The sequence below is a fragment of the Aquarana catesbeiana genome, linkage group LG11 (genome assembly GCF_042186555.1).
Source record: "Aquarana catesbeiana isolate 2022-GZ linkage group LG11, ASM4218655v1, whole genome shotgun sequence".
Classification (NCBI taxonomy): Eukaryota; Metazoa; Chordata; class Amphibia; order Anura; family Ranidae; genus Aquarana; species Aquarana catesbeiana.
The window spans coordinates 26,748,616-26,770,953 of NC_133334.1; the positions used below are offsets into that span (position 1 = coordinate 26,748,616).

A 22,338-nucleotide genomic window follows, 5' to 3' on the forward strand; every position below is an offset into this window, starting at 1 on the left:
GATGGTCTCCAACAATCTCTGACTCTCGGAGGCCCGGGAGCGACGTTACGATGTCAGGTCCGGGCCGCCGGAAGTAAACAAAGCCGAAATCTTGGCTAGAAAGCAACAGATCGTTCATTTTATTATTTTTTGATCTGATGCTTTCCAGCCTGGAGGAGAGATGCGGGGGTCTCATAGACCCCGCATCTCTCCCTAAAGAGGACCGATCATGCACTATTACCATTTCAAGGGATGTTTACATTTCTTGTAATAGGAATAAAAATGAGACAAATTTTTTTTAAAAGGGGGGGAGTGTAAAGTAAATAAAACAAACCATGAAAAAAATTAAAGCCCCCCCCCCTCTCCGCCAGCTCGCGCGCAGAAGAAAACGCATACGTAAGTCGCGCCCGCATATGTAAACGACGTTCAAACCACACATGTGAGGTATCACCACGAACGTTAGAGTGAGAGCAATAATTGTAGCCAAAGATCTCCTCTTGAACTCTAAACATGTAACTTTTAAAAAAATTTAAAGCATCGCCTATGGAGATTTTTAAGCACTGAAGTTTGGCGCCATACCACGAGTATGCGCAATGTTAAAGCGTGACATGTTAGGTATCCATTTACTCGGCGTAACATGATCTGTCACATTATACACAAAAATTGGGATAACTTTACGGTGTTGTTTATCCCAGGAAAAAAAAAAAAAAAAAAAAAAAATCGCATTTGAAAAATTACTGCGCAAATACCATGTGACATAAAAATTTGCAACGGCCGCCATTTTATTACCTAGGCCTAGGGTGTCTGCTTAAAATATTTAAATATTATATATATATATATATGTTTGAGGGTTCTGAGTAAAAAAAAAATTATGATTTTCACATGCAGAAGAGGAGTGCTGAAATTGGCATGGTATGGAAGTGGTTAATGATAGAACTGTTTATGATACATGGTGCACAAAGAAAACTAAAAAGTTCACCCAACTTGGGTTTTACATCCATTTTACATTTCATATCATAAGCGCCCTCTTGTGGCTGTTAAAAGACCTACCCTTGCAATGAAATCTAGATCCTATAGCCAGTTTTAGCTGTACTTCCATCAAAGCCAAGTCAAATCCAAAACCAAAAATGGAATATATTGTAGCTTACCATATTAACAATAATTATTATTATTATTATTATTGTTAATATTTTATATATATCATCAAGCTGCGCTGATCATTATTTACTTTATACCATTTAAGTGCATTTATACACTTTTAGATCTAGCTGCAACTTATCCGATTAGCATATATTCACTTTGATAGCGCAAAGGATCTTACTTACATTTATCGTAGCTTACCAGTCTTTCGATGTTGGTGTCTGCATTAGTTATTTCATCTGCTAAACCTACCAGTAACACTTCCTGTCTTAGGGTGGCAAACGCTCACTGCACTGTATGTATGGAGGTAGCCATGGTCGTTACCATAGGCTGCCCGCCTGATCTGCACTACAAACACATCTTGCTCTCAAATCTTTATTACATGGGGGGCAGGGTATTTTTTTTTTTTTTTATTGAATTATGTTTTCAACGGATTATTTAACTGACCTAAAGGGAGCAAAAAAAAAAAAAAATCAGCAAGTACAGCTGATCGATCCTGCCAGAAATGCAGTGTCCTCGTCACTTCCTGCGAGCCGAACTAAAGCACAAACATTACTATCATCTTTTTGTAAACGACTCATCCAATCATCCCCTATGTGATGGAGATGAACAAAAGGCAGACATATTTGAAGTCCAGCTTATGGCCTTCCTCCATTGATTCAGTGGAGTGAGTGAGTGTAGCCACAAAGGGTCATTAAGTGTTATTGAATTACCAGGTGTATAAAAGGTGTATAAAAGGGGAAAAAACTAAAATGCTGACACAGCATCTAAAGACCGGTAGGCTGCAATAGATTACAATCTTTGTTTTTGGGTTTAGATAAACTTTCAGGGCTGGGTCACACCGCATTTTCTGAATTCCAGATGCGTTTTTGCATACGTTTCTTTGATGCATTTGTTGATGCGTTTTCAATGCGTCTCAGTGCGTTTTTTTTTTCCTTTAACACTTTTGCTGTTAGTTATGTACAGCCAGCGGGATTGTAAAACTGCTAAGCAGATTTCTGCCTGTCAGATGGAAGCATTTGGGTGGCTGTGTTGCCGCTCGACTGCCTCCACCCCCCCCCCCGGTAACGGCGCCCTCTGCCATGTATTGCGCACTCCGCTTGCCCATCTGCGGGCCCGGGACCGACACAGCGGGTGCCAGCGGGTGGAGAGGAGAGCAGACACAAGTTCGCTCTCCTACCCTTCTTGTTGGTAAACAGAAAAGCGACGTGTGTGACATCACAACATAGCCATGAAGGAGTGTATTGCAATACGATCTGCATTACAAAACATTGAGTGGAGCCCAGAGAAGACATTGGTGGGATCTTTTAGACCCCGCGTGTCTCATTAAAGAGAACCGGTCACCAAAAAATCATCGCATAGGGGACTTTTTGTCCTCTATGTCAGGGATATGCAATTAGCGGACCTCCAGCTGTTGAAGAACTACAAGTCCCATGAGGCATAGCGAGACTGACAGCCACAAGTATGACACCCAGAGGTAGAGCATGATGGGACTTGTAGTTTTGCAACAGCTGGAGGTCCGCTAATTGCATATCCCTGGTCTATTGCTCTATGTCAGGGGTCTTCAAACTGCGGCCCTCCAGGTGTTCAGGAACTACAATTCCCATCATGCCTAGTCATGTCTGTGAATGTCAGAGTTTTACAATGCCTCATGGGATGTGTAGTTCTGCAACAGCTGGAGGGCCGTAGTTTGAGGATCCCTGCGCTATTGCTCTATGTGATAAAAAAAAAAAAAAATAGGGTTTCCATCCGTCTGAATTTAGCGGAGTGAATCAGATAGGATGTCAGTGGACATGTCACCACTGACAACTGTCGCTTCATAGAGGAGAATGGAGCAGGTCCTGAACGGTCCGCTTGTGTGAAAGAGCCCTATTGCTCCACAGACAATTCCCTTTCACTATCAGCTGACATAAAATTAGTGAGGAGCAAACTGCAACATATAAAAAAGATTTACTTTTTCCAGTCCGGATGTATTCATGCTCGGTCTGGGAGGAGAACATGGCGGACATGACAGCCAGGATGTAGGATAAGATGGTTTTCTGCTCCTGGACGATCAGTGGGGGGTCCCCAGACTGACATAAATCCCGACGTATCAGCTTGAATAAAAATCCCCATGTCCGCTTCCCATCCTCTGGAGACTGTACTGGAAAAAAAAAAAAAAATTACATCTTTAAAAAAAAAAAAAAAAAATAATAATAATAATGAACTATGCACCATCACAACCATTAAACATATTACAATAATTGGGTGTGGAACAGTATGGGGGGGGGGGGTCCATTTATAAATAATGTTCTGTGTGACTAGCTCAGCATTCTTCCAGCCTTCACAAATAATTTCTTTAATGTGTCAAATATGTTTACTTCCTTTGATCGTCAGCTCCATCTTGTGGCCATAATGTGGTATTTTCATGAAATAGCTCAATCAGGTAAATACTGCATTATGGCCACTAGATGGAGCGGACGATCAAAAGGAAACAAACATATTAGACACTATGGGGGCTTATTCATGACAGTCTGAAGTTTTTTATTTTTATAAATAGTACCCTAAGGGCTCATTCGCATGAGCAGTTGAGACCTGCGGTTCAGCAGTGTTTTTAAGTCCCCGAAACGTTCGCCCTTTAGCTGCAGAGGTATCGTGGCTGCTGCAGGGATTTTTACCCCGCTGCTAACACCCTACAAGCGCGCCCCCATTCAAGTGAATGGGCAAACTCCCTGCAACCACATGCAACGCAAGTGGTTGTGGCATGCTAGTGCAGGGTTCAGGGGGTTAAAGAAGGTGGTGAGAAGGTGATACAACACCTCCTCACCGCCTGTCAATGCTCTCTGAAGAGCATTCTGAATGGGGATCACTTTTCAAAGACCAAAGCAAGTGTGAATAAGCCCTAAGGGTAGGTTTAGGAATGCGTCTGATCTCCCTTTCCTCTGAAGCCCGATCAGCGTTCGGATTGTGTGATGCCTCCTCACCGCCCGTTTTAAGCCCAATTTTGCCGACAAAAGTGCCGCAACCACGTATATTGCACGAAGTTGCGGGGCGTTTGCAGCGCTTCCCCATTTACTTGAATCTGTAGCGTTCAGTAAGCTTGCCGCCTGTCGATCACTACATGTCGGGTGAACTTTGCAGTTTGTGCGGCGAAGCATCATCTCCATCCGCTGGCTTTTGCAGCTTAAAGGGATATTAAAGCTTTGTTTTTTTGTTTTCTTATATTAAAAACATGTTCTACTTACCTGCTCTGTGTAATGGTTTTGCACAGAGCAGCCCCGATCCTCTTCTTCTTGGGTCCCATGCCGATGCTCCTGGTTCCTCCCTCCCAAGCAGGCTGCTCTGTGTGTCCATTAACACACGGAGACCCTGTTCGACCCCGCCTCCTCAGTCTCCTGATTGGCTCACTGGCTCCGATTGACAGCAGCAGGAGCAAATGGCTCCCTCTGCTGCCAAAAAGCCAATCAGGAGTGCGATTCCTTGGAAAGCCAAGGCTCTCGTAGATATCGCTGGATTGAGAGTGGGCTCAGGTAAGTATTAGGAGGGGGCTGCTGCACACAGAATGCAGGAAGGTAAAAAAAACCTTGTGCCTTTACAACCACTTTAAAGCGGAACTTCAGTCATTTTTTCATCTTTCCATCTATTAAATCTTCTGTCCTTGTTGTTGTTTTAACTTTGGATAGTAAAACATTTTTTTTTCTGCCAGTAAATACCTTATACAGCCCACTTCCCGTTTCTTGTCTGGTCATTAACCTAGGCTTCTCACATCATGCACAGCTCTCTCACTCACTCTTGTGAGAGTTTGCCAGGAAGGGGGTGGGCGGGGGGGGGGGTGAGTCATAGGAGGGCCAATGAGAGCCGCAGAGCTGGGGGGTGTGCCTCTGTGTAAATCCAGGAAGTGAACAGGCAGCAGCTTCAGCTGCCCACAGTTAAAATGGATGCAGCGAGACTCAGTGGAGGGAGATTTCTGCAGCATATTTGGCAAGTACAGAATCGCAGTATATAAAAAATAATAAGCAAAGTGGTTGGAGGGAAGCTTCAGAATGGTAAAGATGTTTTTATTAGAAATTATGTGAGCAGACTGCAGTTCCTCTTTAAGGAAAGGCGGTTGACCAGCAGCAAAAAGGCAGCACAACCACACAGAATTAGCAGGTCGCATACCAGCAGGCCCAGTTACAGCATTTATAGGCCCTGATGATGGAGGAGTGTCTGAACCCCTGAAATGGGTTGGCTGTTATCTTGTTATGAGCAAAGACTAATATTAAAAGAATTTGGACTGTTTGGTTTTGTGCTCTCATTGGACTATTTGGATGGGGATCTTAAACTTCAGGCCCCCTAGGTGAAGGGCACCGTTTTGTTGAGAGCGGCCTCAGGAAAGCTAATGCACTTCATATGAACTTGACTTTCTTCAAACACGGATAAGTTAAATCCAGAGCCTCCGATGTACATCTTCCAGCAATAAAAACCTGACAGAGTCTAACCCTTCCTTCCACATTCTATCTGCTTAGGTAAAGCTTTGGCTCACAATTCAAGGCACCTCATAGAATCCATGCTGCATCCAAGATGGGGTTCAGTGTTAAAAGTGTCGCTGAGTATTAACATTTGTAGGGCAGCACAGTTGTTTATTAGTTAGCATGCCTGTCTTTCAGCACTGGTGTACCTGTTTAGAAATCCAGCCAATATATTACCTGCATTGAGTTTGCATGTTTCCTCTGGATACTCCGGGTTCCTCCCACACTCCAAAGACATGCAGGTAGGTTAATTAAAAAGGAGAAGTATAACCAAAGCTCGTTTGGCTGTACTTCTCCTGTGGATCACAGGAGTGCAATTCGTTTTGCACTCCTGTGACCCGTTTTTAGCAGAGAGCGGGCTGAAGTCTGCTCTCTACTGATGTCACAGAAGTAGGTCCAGGCACCTCATCACCACGACAATGGAAGTTGGGATCCACCTGATCCCTGTACCGACACCCGACTCAGCCTCTCAGCGAGCCACTGGGAGCCTGAGCCCGCCGCTCCCACCCCCTCTACAGCCCAGCGCTCCAATGAGCGAGGAGGGGGCAGAGCAGACAACTGTGACTGGCAGTCTGCAGCTCTCTCCTCATGGAGCTGTCAGAATCGAGTGATCGGCGGTGTTCTATTGCTCGGTTCTCAGTGAAGAGGCTCCGGGGCACAGATGCAGCATCTGACCAATGCTGTATCCACCTAGGTAGGTATAAATCTAGGGGGAAAAAAACCCATACTTCTCTTTTAAATCCTGGCTAAATTGGCCCTAGTACATGTTTGCATGCATGTGACATAGGGACCTTAGATCGTAAGCTCTGTGCGCACAGGGACTGATGTGAATGTACAATATGTGAAGCACTGCATTCTATGTTGGTGCAATATAAATATGTGAATGTAATATGTGGATAAACATTTAACAAAAAGTTTTATGATCTTTCTATAGGTCCTATTTGATTATAGATACTCAGGGCCACTTTGTACTATATATTATGCTTACCTATAGACTGAATGCCCTCATCCACTGTGGTCACCAGCTGTAATATGTGCATGTATATATCAAGACCTTCTGAGCTGTCATACCTGGAACAGTAACAAGACAAGATGGTTAAAGACCAATGGAAGTCTCACATTATATATATATATATATATATATAAAAATAATAATATATATAATCTTTATAGCCCTGCTCCCCTATGTATATAACTGTAGAAATAACACCTGAAGAATCCCCACTCCTGAAGAGGCCCCACTCCTGAAGAAGCCCTACTCCTGAAGAAATAAAATAAAAAATTGCAGCGCTAGTGAAGAACACACAAGATAACCAATAATGTCCAATGCAAATAAAATTGTGCTAAATCAATCCAAATTCCGTGTAACCAAATCGTAGTCCATATAATCCTTCTAAACTAGAAGTATGGTAGAAGTGGCCACTCACCAGATGCAAGAAAACAACTCGCACGTAAATCACATTCAAGGTGCTAGAGTGGATCTTCTGAAGGAGCCCACTGTTGCTTATGAATGGTTAGACCTCATTTCTTCCATAAAGTGAAATATGACAGAAAAAACTCATAGTGCAGTATGTCAAAGTTACATAAATGAGAAAGGTGAGCAGGGGAGGAACACCCATGATGACAAATCGACAAAATCCGTGCAACACTCCAGCTTGATTTCACACATGCGGAGTGGGGAGATGGCTGTGATTCCTCAGGAGGTCACAACCGGCTCCCAGATCCAAGATGGTGGCGCTGGGAACCTGTGAGAAGAACCATCTGCAGGAAGACAGCGCTGGACTCCAGTGACTGGCACTCTCCTCCGCATGATACTCTCCTCTGCTGCGAGTTCCAGCAATGTCTTCTATTATAGAATAGTCTAACAGAAGACATTGCTGGAAGGGACAACAGAGGAGAGAATCATGCGGTGGTTGGAGCAACTGAATGTCCACCAACATCTGAGCATTGCTGGAGGAGACTGGCCATAACGCTGGGACTGATCCGGATACTCCTTGTTGGGCACATTGAATGGTCATTTGGCGTTATTACATGTGGTCTGGTGAGTTTGCACTGCATGTGGGGAAGTTGGAGTGTTGCACGGATTTTGTTGGTTTGTCGTCACAGCTGTTCCTCCCCTGCTCACGTTTCACATTTATGTAATTTTGACATACTACACTATGAGTTTTATTTTGACGTATTTCACTTTATGGAGGAAATGAGGTCTAACCATTCATCAGCAACAGTGGGCTCTTTCAGAAGATCCACTTTAGCACCTTGAATGTGATTTACATGCCAGTTCTACCATACTTCTAGTTTAGTAGGATTATATGGACCATTTGGTTACATAGACTTTGGACTGATTTAGCACAATTTTATTTGCATTGGACATTATTAGTTATCTTGTGTGTTATACAGCGCTGCAATTTTTTATTTTATTTTTTTATCAGAGGGTGGTGTGTTTTTTTTTCTATTACTAGCAGCTCCAATCGTAACTAGCGCTGATTTTTTTTTCTTCTTTTGCTATCTACTCCTGAAGAAGCCCTACTTGCGAAAAAAAAGCCCTACTCCTGAAGAAGTCCACTGGAGGAAACACATACAAAATACTGTACCTGCTAACTTTAAAAAAATTGTGTATTACCAGTCACTGGAGTCCAGCACTGTCTTCCTGCAAATGGTTCTTCTCACAGGTTCCCAGCGCCACCATCTTGGATCTGGGAGCCGGCTGTGACTTCCTGAGGAATCACAGCCATCCCCCCACTCCGCATGTGTGAGATCACGCAATGCCCTTGGGCATGTCACATGTCCTGGGAGTCTGTGGGAGGTGCAATTAATGTATCTATTGCCTAGGTGAGAAATGAGGAAGTGGGAGCAGCTAATGTACCTGTCAAAAAAAAGGGGACCTGCTCCCTATATAAAAAAAAAAAACATCCAAAAGTGCTAGGGACAGGAGTGGGGAGGAGCTTAAATGGCACTTTTTAATATTTGAATGAAAGTCTGCCTTAAGCTAGACACTTTGGGGTATCCACTTAAGGGTAGGAAGAATAGTGCAGGGTTACTTAGTAAATAAAATGTTATGATTGGTGACCGATTTTTACTTTAAAATGATAATCACTGTGACTGGCTATCACAGTCATTACATGATCAGAAGACCGTCCCGCCTGTCTGTGACAGCTCAGGTCATTGCTCTGGTAGCACACATGTAGTATGAGCAGGGCTGTGGTCATCAGGATCAGAGTGTATGACCTATAAGCTGGGTATACGAAGTCCGTCTCTAGCGGCACACAAGAATCTGAACTCACTTCAGCTGTTTCGCGGCCTGCAGTAGGGAACGAACAAGGCCCAGGGGGGCGGGCTTCTCTTCTTCAAGATCGGTATTTGGAGTGCCTGGCTGCTGGCTCCCGGCTTTTATCCAATCGATCATTAGGTCTTCATCCTCATCGAACAGCTTGTCCACCAATTCTCCGACTTTAAATAGGAGATCCACTGCAAGGAGATTTCACACACTTCAAAATCATAATTGGTTTTTAAAGGGCATCTAAACAGAGGCAGAACACCTGTGTGAAAAGGCTCTAATAGAAGCAGACATTTCCAGACTCGTAATACAAATAACACTGACATGTGGTTTTCCTATATGTATAAAAGCGCATGGCAATTTAGACCTGCATCTCTATTGGGATACAAGAAGCTGTTTATCAGGAGGTTTCTTTTGCTTGCCAACTGGCTGAGTGTTGGGGGACATCTGCATTTGTAAACAAGCAGAACCTCATTTGGTGAACGGACCCTTTAACACTTAAAGCTAAAGGCAAGGCTAAACAAATATTGTCTAAATACATTCGGCATAAGTATTCTGCTTTGAATTCCGGGGCCCTTTGTGTATTTCTTTCAGATCTGGGAGTAATCCAGGGTGAGACTTTTCCTTCCTGTAATAAAGACCGCTCACTGCTGATCTCTCTCCTTGTGCAGGGTGACTGGTCTTGTCTCCACCCCCTCCTGTAGTTTACTGCTGGCAGCCTCTAGTGGGTGGGGCTTGCTGGGTCCCTCCCACAGCTCTGCTCTCTCTCCTTGTGCAGGGTGACCGGTCCTGTCTCCGCCCCCCTCCTGTAGTTTATTGCTGGCAGCCTCTAGTGGGTGGGGCTTGCTGGGACCCTCCCACAGCTCTGCTCTCTCTCCTTGTGCAGGGTGACCGGTCCTGTCTCCGCCCCCCTCCTGTAGTTTATTGCTGGCAGCCTCTAGTGGGTGGGGCTTGCTGGGACCCTCCCACAGCTCTGCTCTCTCTCCTTGTGCAGGGTGACCGGTCCTGTCTCCGCCCCCCTCCTGTAGTTTATTGCTGGCAGCCTCTAGTGGGTGGGGCTTGCTGGGTCCCTCCCACAACTCTGCTCTCTCTCCTTGAGCAGGATCACTGGTCTTGTCTCCGCCCCCCTCCTGTAGTTTACCGCTGGCAGCCTCTAGTGGGTGGGGATTGCTGGGTCCCTCCCATAGCTCTGCTCTCTCTCCTTGTGCAGGGTGACTGGTCTCATCTCCACCCCCTCCTGTAGTTTATTGCTGGCAGCCTGTAGTGGGTGGGGCTTGCTGGGACCCTCCAAAAGGTCTGCTCTCTCTCCTTGTGCAGGGTGACCGGTCTGGTCTCCGCCCCCCTCCTGTAGTTTATTGCTGGCAGCCTGTAGTGGGTGGGGCTTGCTGGGTCCCTCCCACAGCTCTGCTCTCTCTCCTTGTGCAGGACGATTGGTCTTGTCTCCACCCCTTCCTGTAGTTTATTGCTGGCAGCCTGTAGTGGGTGGGGATTGCTGGGTCCCTCCCATAGCTCTGCTCTCTCTCCTTGTGCAGGGTGACTGGTCTCGTCTCCACCCCCTCCTGTAGTTTATTGCTGGCAGCCTGTAGTGGGTGGGGCTTGCTGGTTCCCTCCCACAGCTCTGCCCATGCCCCTTGTGCAGGGTGACTGGTCTTGTCTCCGCCCCCTCCTGTAGCCTCCGCCCCATCCTGTAGTTTACTGCTGGCAGCCTGTAGTGGGTGGGGCTTGCTGGGTCCCTCCCACAGCTCTGCTATCTCTCTTTGTGCAGGGTGACTGGTCTCGTGTCCACCCCCCTCCTGTGGTTTTCTGTGGGCAGCCTGTAGTGCAGGGGTAGACGACCTTGGCCCTCCAGTGGTTTTGAAACTACAAGTCCCATGAGACGTTGCAAGACCCTGACAATCACAGGCATGACTCCTAGAGCCAGAGGCATGATAGGATTTGTAGTTTCACCACAGCTGGAGGGCCGAGGTTGCCTACCTCTGCTGTAGTGGATGGAGCTTGCAGGGCCCCTGCCACAGCTCTGCACAGGCTATGTATAGCACAGTGATGATGTCACGGCTACTTTTACAAAGTAGTATCTGGGTTTGCAAAGGCACTTGGTGCCCACAAAGTGGATTTATATCCATTGTGACTATTGAGGAATACATTCATTTCCTAACTGTTGCACCTGAGTTCACCTTTAACTACTTGCCGCCCACCACAGTAGTTTTACTGCAGGCAAGTGGCATTGGCAGGCCGGACGTGCCTGTACATTGCCGCCTGTCTTCTGGGTCTGGGTCACGCGTGCGCGAGCCCCCTGCCGATCTAGTCTGTGACACAGCACAAAATTTGGCAGCAGATTTCACCCAATGATTTTGACTGAAATCAGCTGATCGGCTGTGTCCAATCACAGACAAAGTTCTGTGTTTACAAACACACAGAACTCTGTGTGCATAGGAACAGCGATCCGCCTGTTTCTTCTCCCTGCAAAGCAGGGAGAGTCTGTCATCTCCCCTACACAGTTCCCTCCCCCCTTCAGTTAGAACACACACTAAGACACAGTTAACCCCTTCACCGCCCCTAGTGGTTAACCCCATTCACTGCCAGTGACATTTTTACAGTAATCACTGCATTTTCATAGCACTGATCACTGTAAAAATAACAATGATCCCAAAAATGTGTCAAAATTGTCAGACGTGTCCACCATAATGTCGCAGTCCCGATAAAAATCGCAGGTTGCCGCCACTACTAATAAAAAAAAATAATAAAAATGCCATTAATCTATCCCCTATTTTGTAGACGCTAGAATTTTTACGCAAACCAATCAATATACGTTTATTGCAAATTTTTTTACCAAAAATATGTAGAAGAATACATATCGGCCTAAACTGAGGAAAAAAATATATTTTTTTATATATTTTTGGGGGATATTTATTATAGCAAAAAGTAAAAAAAATAATGCGTTTTTTTTTTCAAAATTGTCGCTCTTTTTTGTTTATAGCGCAAAAAATAAAAACCGCAGAGGTGATCAAATGCCATCAAAAGAAAGCTCCATTTGTGGGGAAAAAAAAGCATGTCAATTTTGTTTGGGTGCAACGTCGCACAACCGCGAAATTGTCAGTTAAAGCGACACAGTGCCGAATCTCAAAAAAGTGCTCTGGTCAGGAAGGGGGTAAAATCTTCCAGGGCTGAAGCGGTTAACAAAGACGTGTAACAGAATGCATTTTGGACCAAATTTATGAAGAAATTAGATTTTTTTTTTTTTTTTTTATGTTTTATAACAAAGTAAAAAATAAATTCAATATGTTTGGTCTTTTTTCATTTATATAATAAAAAATAAAAAATCCCAATGGTGATTAAAAATACCAATAAAAAAAAAAAAAAAAAAAAGCTCTATTCGTGTGAAAAAATTATAAAAATTTCATTTTTGTACAGTGTTGCATGACTGCACAATTGTCAGTTAAAGAGATTGTAAACCTCCAAAAAAAAAAAAAAAAACAAAACCTGCAAGACAAAGGCATAATGAGCTAGTATGCTTCGCTATTCCCAAAACATGGCCTGTTGGGGGTACTTGAGGACAGGGTTGAGAACCACTGGTGTAGAAGACATAAACACAAGCCTTTAGTATGGATATAAATTGTTACCATTAGTGGAGCTGTTCATGATGAAGCACAGGTTATCTCGGACGGAGGGGTGTTTCCTGATTCTTTCCAGCCACATGCTCATTGCTTCCGCCTGAGACAGACACGTCAATAGCAACCTGCAACACAGAGGTTGGAAAAAAGAGACACAAGTCCGATAAGTCCCAACAAGTTCACCAACAGGAAAAAACAAAAAAAGCAAACAACAAACAGAAAACCTCTGTATACAGAACACTATACCATGAGCTGATCCAGAGAAAGGCAAAAAATGCAAAAAATGCCTAATAAAGCACGGTCCAATTTCCTACAACAGGGGAGAGAAATCCTTCCTGATCCCCAGGAGGCAATCACCTCTTCCCTGGATCATCTACCCCTGGTGTTATGTCTTATAAATGGTAATATCCAGTTATTCTATGAATTTAGTTGGTTTGAGAGAAGGGTATGGCGCTGTTCCTTTAAGAGAACTTTTTTATATCCTATGTATGTGCTATATACAGTTCATGAAAACAGTGTAAAATCAAAAACCATACATGGTGCTCCTATTTAAATCATATGCGTCAGGTATCCTATTATGTATGGAATATTATTGCCAATCCAAAAAAAAAAAAAAAAAATTCAGCAAGCGTGAATGTGCTATGTACAATTCAAGAAACCAGTGAAAACCTCAAAAACCATACATGGAGCTCCTATTTAGATCATACGTGTCAAGTATCCTTTTATGTATGGAATATTATTCCCCATGTAGAAAAAACCTACGACAAACCTGAAGGCAAAAAGGTGAGGGGGGGGAAGGGGAGTGAGGTGATTGGACGCTCCCGTAGACGTCCAATGACGAAACGCGTAGGGGCGTGGCCTAATCTGTGCTTCCCAAACAACACTGAACAGCTGATGGTTAACCGAATATTTTGTCTCTTTTCGCTTACTACATGCTGTTAAATTGTGAGTACCTCTCTGCTTGTTTTGAATAAACTTTTTTAAAACGATCTTACACTATGGGCACCCCTTCTATTTTTTTATATGACACACTGCGATCCTGATACTGCCAGAGGTTGCTGTACAGTGGCATAGACTGTGATTGCCTGATACCCCAGCAGGGGTGAAGTGAGCTGGTGAGTTGCTGCACATTTAGAGCACGGGATCTTATCACCAAAAGCACATGAATTAAGTTGTTCCAGAACAAAAGGACTTTTTTTATATATATATATATATATATATACACACATTTGATTGCACATGTGCACTTTATCAGATTGAATTTGCATATATTGTATTCCAATCACCTCACTCCCCCCCCCCCCCCTCACCTTTTTGCCTAAAGGTTTGTCGTAGGTTTTTTCTACACTGGGAATAATATTCCATACATAAAAGGATACTTGACACGTATGATCTAAATAGGAGCTCCATGTATGGTTTTTGAGGTTTTCACTGGTTTCTTGAATTGTACATAGCACATTCACGCTTGCTGAATTTTTTTTTTTTTTTTGGATTGGCAATAATATTCCATACATAATAGGATACCTGACGCAAATGATTTAAATAGGAGCACCATGTATGGTTTTTGATTTTACACTGTTTTCATGAACTGTATATAGCACATACATAGGATATAAAAAAGTTCTCTTAAAGGAACAGCGCCATACCCTTCTCTCAAACCAACTAATCTAGCCGTCCCCATATATATGGTGACTGCATGTTGGGAGGCAGCAGTTCCAAACTGGTTACAATTACATCTCCATCATCTCCACTGCGCGGGTTTACTATTATTTTTTCCATTCTATGAATTTAGCTATTCTTTAACCTCTTCCAGTCCAATTCTGACATTCCTCCCCTACATGTATAAAACATTTTTTTTTCCTTTCTAGAAAACTACTTTACAGCCCCCAAACATAATATATATATAATTTTTTTTTCTTAAGCAGTGACCTGTCAGGGCTGGGCTCAGCCCTTCCTTCTAAGCTGGCCGCTCAGCTGTCGGCTAATTGCCAGCTCCTATCTCGCCACAGTGATTCACCTGTTGATGATATCCTGCTCGCCAGTCCTGCCTACTTAAGCCGTCCAGCCCAGGTGATCTTTGCCTTGGTCAAAATTAAGGCCCCTTTCACACTGGGGCGCTTTGCATGCGGTACAGCGCTAAAAATAGCGCCTGCAAAGCGCACTGAAACAGCCGCTGCTGTGTCTCCAGTGTGAAAGCCCGAGGGCTTTCACACTGGAGCGGTGCGCTTGCAGGACGGAAAAAAAAAAAAAAAAAAAAAAAAAAAAAACTCCTGCAAGCATCATCTTTGGAGCGGTGAAGGAGCGGTGTATAAACCGCTCCTGCCTATCGAAATCAATGGGGCAGTGCGGCTATACCGCTGCAGCGACGCTTTGCGGGTGGTTTTAACCCTTTTTCGGCTGCTAGCGGGGGTTAAAACCGCCCCGCTAGCGGCAGAGACGGTAAAGCGCCGCTAAAATTTTTTTAGCGGTGTTCTACCGCCGACGCACGCACAGCCCCAGTGTGAAACCAGCCTAAGGATGAGCTCCGGCGTGTTCGCACACTCCACGTGCAGAGCCCGCCAGGAAGTCGGCACGGCGCTGCGCTAATCACAGGCAGTAAGACATTTTCCCGATGTGCGGCTGCAGAGATCTGGAAATGTCTCACTGCCTGTGATTAGCGCTCCGCAGTGCCGACTTCCTGGCGGGCTCTGCACGTGGAGTGTGCGAACACGCCGGAGCTCATCCTTAGTCGACATCACAGAGACTATCTCCTGTGTTCCTGTTAAAGACTTGCTTGGCTGACATTCCTTCTGGGTCCAGGTCCTGCTTGCTGTTCCACTATGCTGATTCCTGGCTCCCCGACTTTTTGGCTTGTCTGACTATCAGTTCCTGTTACCAAACTTTGGCTATGTTTTGACTACGTTTGTTCTATTTACTTTTATTATTAAACAAGTGTCATCTAACTGTACTTCTGTCTCGGTCTGATTCACGGTTTCTGACAAGACCCTAGAACAGTGGTTCTCAACTCCTGTCCTCAGGACCCACCAACAGGCCAGGTTTGCAAGATAACTGAAATACATCACAGGTAATATCATTTGCTGCTCAGTGATTGCAGTATTTTAGGCTGCATCTCCCCAAGGTGATACTTAAAATCTGGCCTGTTAGTGGGCCCTGAGGACAGGAGTTGAGAGCCACTGCCCCAAAGAATAAAATGGTGGGTGTTGCATGTTTTTCTGTCACGTGTTATTTGTGCAGCAGTTTTTCAAGTGCAAATTTAATAGGAAAAAAAACACTTTATTGAATTTTAATGCACAAACACACAATATAATACTTAAAAACAAAGAAGATGAGGTTACGCCGAGTAAATCGATATCAAATATGTCACGCTTTAAAATTGCGTCTGTCCATGCCAAACTACAGTACCTAAAAACTCCCATAGGTGACACTTTAAAAAACCTTTACAGGTTACCAGTTTATGATTACACAGGAAGTCAGAAGCCAGAGATATTGCTCTCACTCTGACATTTTTCATAATTTTTTTTTAATTTTTACACTGTTTCTTTACATTTTTTTTTATCACTTTTATTGCGATCATAAGAAATGTAAACATCTCTTGTGAACAAGCAGTGACAGGTTCTCTTTACTGTGACATCTGGGGTTTTTAGACCCCAGATGTCTCCTCTGCCCTTGAAAGCCCAGGGGTTAAAAACTTTGTTTCCTCCAGTCACAAAGCGTTCCCCCCCACCCCACTTGTCCTATGCTATGACCCTAAATAACTGCACTTCCAGACAATTTGCACTTATTATTTTTGCCCCTTAGCCCCAACCCAACTGATCTCACCCTCCACTGATGTATACTTACCACGATCAGTGGACCGCGGCCTCTGTTGTCGGTTTACATCCAGAGGTTTAAGACTCCCCCTCTTAGCTGCGCTTGCATAGCACAGTCCTATAGACTTCTATGGGGCTTGCCTATTCCTGTCTCCCAACCAGAAATGGCTCAGAGATCTATGGGGCTGTAATGTACAGGCATGGCCAGAAGAGGGAGCCTTCCACTGCTAGATGTAAACAAGCAACAGGAAAAAGGTGCGCACAAAACCAAAAACAGACATACCTGGAGGTCTCTAGCAATGTTGGTGGGTCCGTGTCACTCAGTAGTAAAAGAAGAACTTCCCTAAAACAAAACAAAAAAAAAAAAACAGATTATTCTTACGTTGGGGCATTGTGGAATTGGTAAAATCATATGACTCCTGTGTTGTGTCATTATATGGCTGGGCAGAGTTGAGGTAAAATCCTAAGTTTAATCACGAATAATAATAATAATTAAAAAAAAAAAAATCTTAGTCAATGTGATGCATCCCTTGTGCTTTATTTGAAATCTTCCAACCTCCAATGTACCCCCTCTCCCGCACTGGAAGATTATGGCAGTGGGGTGGGGGGGGGTCATATAGCCAATGGACTTGTAATATGCACTCGTCAAGAGTGCCTACCCTTTCTGCCCCCTCCTCTATTCACAGAAGCCGTTCTATCTATAGCTTCCATGAATGAAAAGCGCTTATTTTACACCCAGTGACATCGCTTGGTCTCTGTGCTTCTGTATGCAATGTAGGCAGATCTTGGCTGGTTAGCCCAATTTTTTTTTATATTGTGAAAGATAAATGTTACGCCGAGTAAATTGATACCCAACATGTCATGCTTCAAAATTGCGTCCGTTCGTGGAATGGCAACAAATTTTGACACTTAAAAACCTCCACAGGCGACAATTAAAAATTTCTACAGGTTACCAGTTTTGAGTTACAGAGGAGGTCTTGGGATAGAATTATTGCTCTCGCTCGTTCACGGTGATATTTCATGTGTGTGGTTTGAACATGGGATGGGGTGCTTTGAATTTTTACATTTTTTTTCCTATTTCTTTTACTTTTTATTTTTACACTGTCCCTTTAAAAAAACATTTTTGGATCCCTTTTATTCCTATGACTGATGTGAATGTACAATGTATATGTAAAGCGCTGCGTAAACTGACGGCACTATACAAGTACCTTAAAGCGGGGTTCCGGCAGCGAAATTTTTTTTTTTAAAGTCAGCAGCTACAAACACTGTAGCTGCTGACTTTAAATAAGCACACTTACCTGTCCTGGGTGCCCACGATGTCGCCCACCCGAGGCCGACCCGTCCCTCAGGTCCCGGCACCGCCATCCTAACTATGGGAAACGGTGAATGGCCCCGTGGTTTTCTGGGAACACACACAGTTCCCAGAAGGCAACGGGGCCGCTCAGGAGCAGGACACGCCGCGGAATAGGAAGAGGCAGATTACGAAGACTGCCTAGCAACAAGGGTTCAGGTAAGTTTAAATTTTTTTTTTTTTTTAAATGTTTTTTTTATTTTTTTTTACGATTTTTCAGGCTATTTTTTTATTTTAGGGTGGGCCTCCACTTTAAATAATAAAAATATTACAAGGAATGTAAACATCCCTTGTAATAGAAAAAGAGCATGACAGGACCTCTTTAATGTGAGATCTGGGGTCAAAAAGATCTCAAATCTTACATTTACACTTAAAATGCAAAAAAAAATAATAATAATAATAATAATAATAATAATAACAATAATAATAAAAGAAAAAGTATTTATTTTTTTTCAATAAAAAAAATAAATTGTCCTTTTAAAGCCAATGACGTTTGAAGTGAAGTTTGAGGTCGCTGCCGTCATCTAATGTCATTGAGTTGAGTGGGGGGCCAGCTTTCCCTCATTAGACTTCCTGCCTCTCAGGGGAAAGGATTGGATCGTCTCCGCCGCTACCAATGGATCCAGTAAGTGGAGGAGATGACTGGGACGCGACGGGCGGAGGGTGGGCACCTCTCCCGCCGCCGATAAAAGTGATTTTGTGGCGAATCCGCCACGGAGACCACTTTTATGGCAAAGCCGTTGAAGAAAATACCTGGGTTATGGCAGCTATCTGCTGCCCTGATAACGGTATTCAACGTCAAAGTACCGACATATAACCACAAAAAATAGAGAGCCTTCCGATAGATTGTGTATGATACAGAACGGGGATCAAGGGTACCTGTTATGATTCTGTGCTCTGAAAGCCAACACTAGTGGTATAACAATAGCCATAGCAGCCCATGCAGCTGTTTTGGGGCCTGGGTAGGAGGGGGGGTCCTATTAGAGAGGCTGGTAACGGGGAATTAAAGGCAAAAGTTTTTTTTTTTTTGCACCTTGGATAGAGTAAAGGAGAGTTGGTTTTTTTCTTGTGCCCCCCCACTGGGAAGATTTCCCTTCACTTCCTGTCCTACAGCCATGAAAAATTTGCTATGGGGACCCCATGATTGTTACACCCCTGGGCGCATTCACATGTGAAGAGCAATCCACATTCAGGGAGCTCATCAGGGAGTACTTGACAGGCAGGGAGATCGCATCATAGGGCGCTTGCAGAGCAGCCCCATTCACTAAAATGGGTCACAGTAAGTGGGTGGTAAGCCCACCGAAAGCAACAGGGGGTATCATTTCTGCTGTGATCATGTAGTAAAGCATCACTACCATGGCATGTCTGCACCCTCAGCCTCTGCAGCTAAAGTTGGGGTAAGCAAGTTGGTGGGGCGGTAGACCATGGCTCAAGCACTGCGTTTTACAGCCCCCAACCTCACTTGTGAATGGGCCCCAACTCTGCCGGTTATAGTATGTCACAGAAACCGCTTCCAGCTCCAAACACTGGTGATCAGTGATGGGTCCCTCAGGAACTTCAACATCTTATTGATTCATACACCACTGATGGTCATACAGCTGCCATCCTACATTGGAGTATGTTCAGACTGAAGTATTATTGGGGGAAATGCAGGCAAGTAACGCTCGCCTGTCCTACCCCCCCCCCCCCCTCTGTAACCGGAAAGTGAAAGGAGAAGCAGCAGACTTGATGAGCTCATTCCTCTGCTCTCTCCTCCTATCAGCATGCTCGATGGCTCCCTGTGCTGCTTCTCCCTCTCCTAGTCTGAGCTCTGCTGTGCAGGGACTGCAAGAGGCAAATACTAAGTCAGGTACCTACATTGCTTTCAGGTTTATTTTTATATCATTATAAAAAAAAAAAAAAGGATTAAAACTCACCCCAAGTCTTTGTTGCTGCTGAGGTGCAGGCAGGTCTCCGGAAAGCAGGCCATGTTACCCAGAATTCCCACACAGATTTCCTGCACAGAGGAGAGACGTCACACACGATTAAAGCTCAATGCAGCTGAATGGACAAACGAATGAGCCAATCCATATAAAATGTATCATTCTAAATAACCATCATCTATTCCTAGAGAATACATGAAAGGCGTTTGTTTTTTTGCACACAGCAACTCATTTAGAGAGAGTTAGTCTTTAATCGCTACTTACTGTCAGTCGATTACTATTCGATTTTGTGATCACTCCTAATAATATTTCCCCTGCATTGAACTCCACCAGGAACTGCGCCACCTCCTGGAAGACAATTAAAGAACAGTTTAGGACAGGGCTCAAAATTTCAGGTCCTGTGTAAGGATGAGCTCAGGCGTGTTCGCAGCTCCACGCGCCTCGCCAGGAAGCCGTCACTCCGCAGCGCCAATCACAGGCAGCGAGACATTTCCCGATCCGCGGCTGCACAGATCGGGAAAGGTCTCACCGCCTGCGATTAGCGCTGTGGAGTGTCAGCTTCCTGGCGGGCGCGGGGAGCTGCGAACACGCCTGAGCTCATCCTTAGTCCTGAGCTACTAGCCAGGCCTTAACCCTTTCCCTGCCAGAGCTGTTTTTGCACACCTGTTTAAAAAAATCATTTTAGACCTGAAGATTACACAAAACCCACAAATATTATAGATTTTCTGAAAGCAGACACCCTATGTCACGTGATATTACCGCTCTAGCAAACGCAAAATGTCTGTAAAAAACACACCAACGTGAATTATAGAGCAAACAAATGCAATAAATTACCCACATTTTTGGTAAAATATAAAAGACCAGGTTGCACCGAGTAAATAGATATCCAACATGCCAAACCTTTGTGCGCCCGTAAAATGGCGACAAACTTCAGTTCCCTATATTTTCTATTGGCCACACTTTAAAAGTCCCCTATAGGTCATCAGTTTAGTGTTATGGAGGCAGTCTTGTGTAAGAATTATTACTCTCACTCCGGCGTACGTGGCAATATGTAACATGTGTATCGCAATCAACGTTTTCACGCGTAGGTGCCCCCGACGCATGTGTTTACTTTTCTGCATGTGTATATATGGGGGTGGGGGGCTTCAAAAACATTTTTGGAGGGGGGATTTTATGCGCTGGGGTGTAACTATTTTTTTGCAAAGAGAAAAGTACACCCCTCACATTTTTGTAAATATTTTCTTCTATCTTTTCATGTGACAACACTGAAGAAATGACACTTTGCTACAATGTAAAGTAGTGAGTGTACAGCTTGTATAACAGTGTAAATTTGCTGTCCCCTCAAAATAACTCAACACACAGCCATTAATGTCTAAACCGCTGGCAACAAAAGTGAGTACACCCCTATGTGAAAATGTCCAACTTGGGACCAATTAGCCATTTCCCCTCCCCGGTGTCATGTGACTCGTTAGTGTTACAAGGTCTCAGGTGTGAATGGGGAGCAGGTGTGTTAAATTTGGTGTTATCGCTCTCACTCTCTCATACTGGTCACAGGAAGTTCAATATGGCACCTCATGGCAAAGAAATCTCTGAGGATCTTAAAAAAAAAACATTGTTGCTCTATATAAAGATGGCCTAGGCTATAAGAAGATTGCCAAGACCCTGGAACTGAGCTGCAGCACGGTGGCCAAGACCATACAGGGCAGGTTCCACTCAGAACAGGCCTCACCATGGTCCACCAAAGAAGTTGAGTGCACATGCTCAGTGTCATATCCAGAGGTTGTCTTTGGGAAATAGACGTATGAGTGCTGCCAGCATTGCTGCAGAGGTTGAAGGGGTGGGGGGTCAGCCTGTCAGTGCTCAGACCATACGCCGCACACAGCATCAAATTGGTCTGCATGGCTGTCATCCCAGAAGGAAGACTCTTCTAAAGATGATGCACAAGAAAGCCCACAAACAGTTTGCTGAAGATGAGCAGACTAAGGACATGGATTACTGGAACCATGTTCTGTGGTCTGATGAGACCAAGATAAACTTATTTGGTTCAGATGGTGACAAGTGTGTGTGACGGCAACCAGGTGAGGAGTACAAAGACAAGTGTGTCTTGTATACAGTCAAGCATGGTGGTGGGAGTGTCATGGTCTGGGGCTACATGAGTGCTGCCGGCACTGGGGAGCTACAGATCATTGAGGGAACCATGAATGCCAACATGTACTGTGATATACTGAAGCAGAGCATGATCCCCTCCCTTCGGAGACTGGGCTGCAGGACAGTATTCCAACATGATAACGACCCCAATCACACCTCCAAGACGACCACTGCCTTGCTAAAGAAGCTGAGGGTAAAGGTGATGGACTGGCCAAGCATTTCTCCAGACCTAAACCCTATTGATCATCTGTGGGACATCCTTAAACGGAAGGTGGAGGAGCGCAAGGTCTCTAACATCCACCAGCTCTGTGATGTCATCATGGAGGAGTGGAAGAGGACTCCGGTGACAACCTGTGAAGCTCTGGTGACCTCCATGCCCAAGAGGGTTAAGGCAGTGCTGGAAAATGGTGGCCACACAAAATATTGACACTTTGGGCCCAATTTGGACATTTCCACTTAGGGGTGTACTCACTTTTGTTGCCAGCGGTTTAGACATTAATAGCTGTGTGTTGAGTTATTTTGAGGGGACAGAAAATTTACACTGTTATACAAGCTGTACACTCACTACTTTACATTGTAGCAAAGTGTCATTTCTTCAGTGTTGTCACATGAAA

General features: G+C 44.4%; 1 protein-coding gene across 1 annotated transcript in view; it reads right to left on the reverse strand.

Annotated features, from left to right (window-relative positions):
- Positions 1–22,338, reverse strand: part of SAAL1 (serum amyloid A like 1) — a 165,567-nt gene that overhangs the window by 16,336 nt on the left and 126,893 nt on the right. Inside the window, exons 4-10 of the mRNA XM_073604111.1 lie at positions 19,841–19,924; positions 19,571–19,650; positions 16,587–16,646; positions 12,504–12,619; positions 8,891–9,074; positions 6,598–6,680; positions 3,074–3,262 (exon numbers count right to left, since the gene is read on the reverse strand). Coding sequence (XP_073460212.1) covers positions 3,074–3,262; positions 6,598–6,680; positions 8,891–9,074; positions 12,504–12,619; positions 16,587–16,646; positions 19,571–19,650; positions 19,841–19,924 — 796 coding nt within the window. The remainder of the gene's footprint in view (positions 1–3,073; positions 3,263–6,597; positions 6,681–8,890; positions 9,075–12,503; positions 12,620–16,586; positions 16,647–19,570; positions 19,651–19,840; positions 19,925–22,338) is intronic.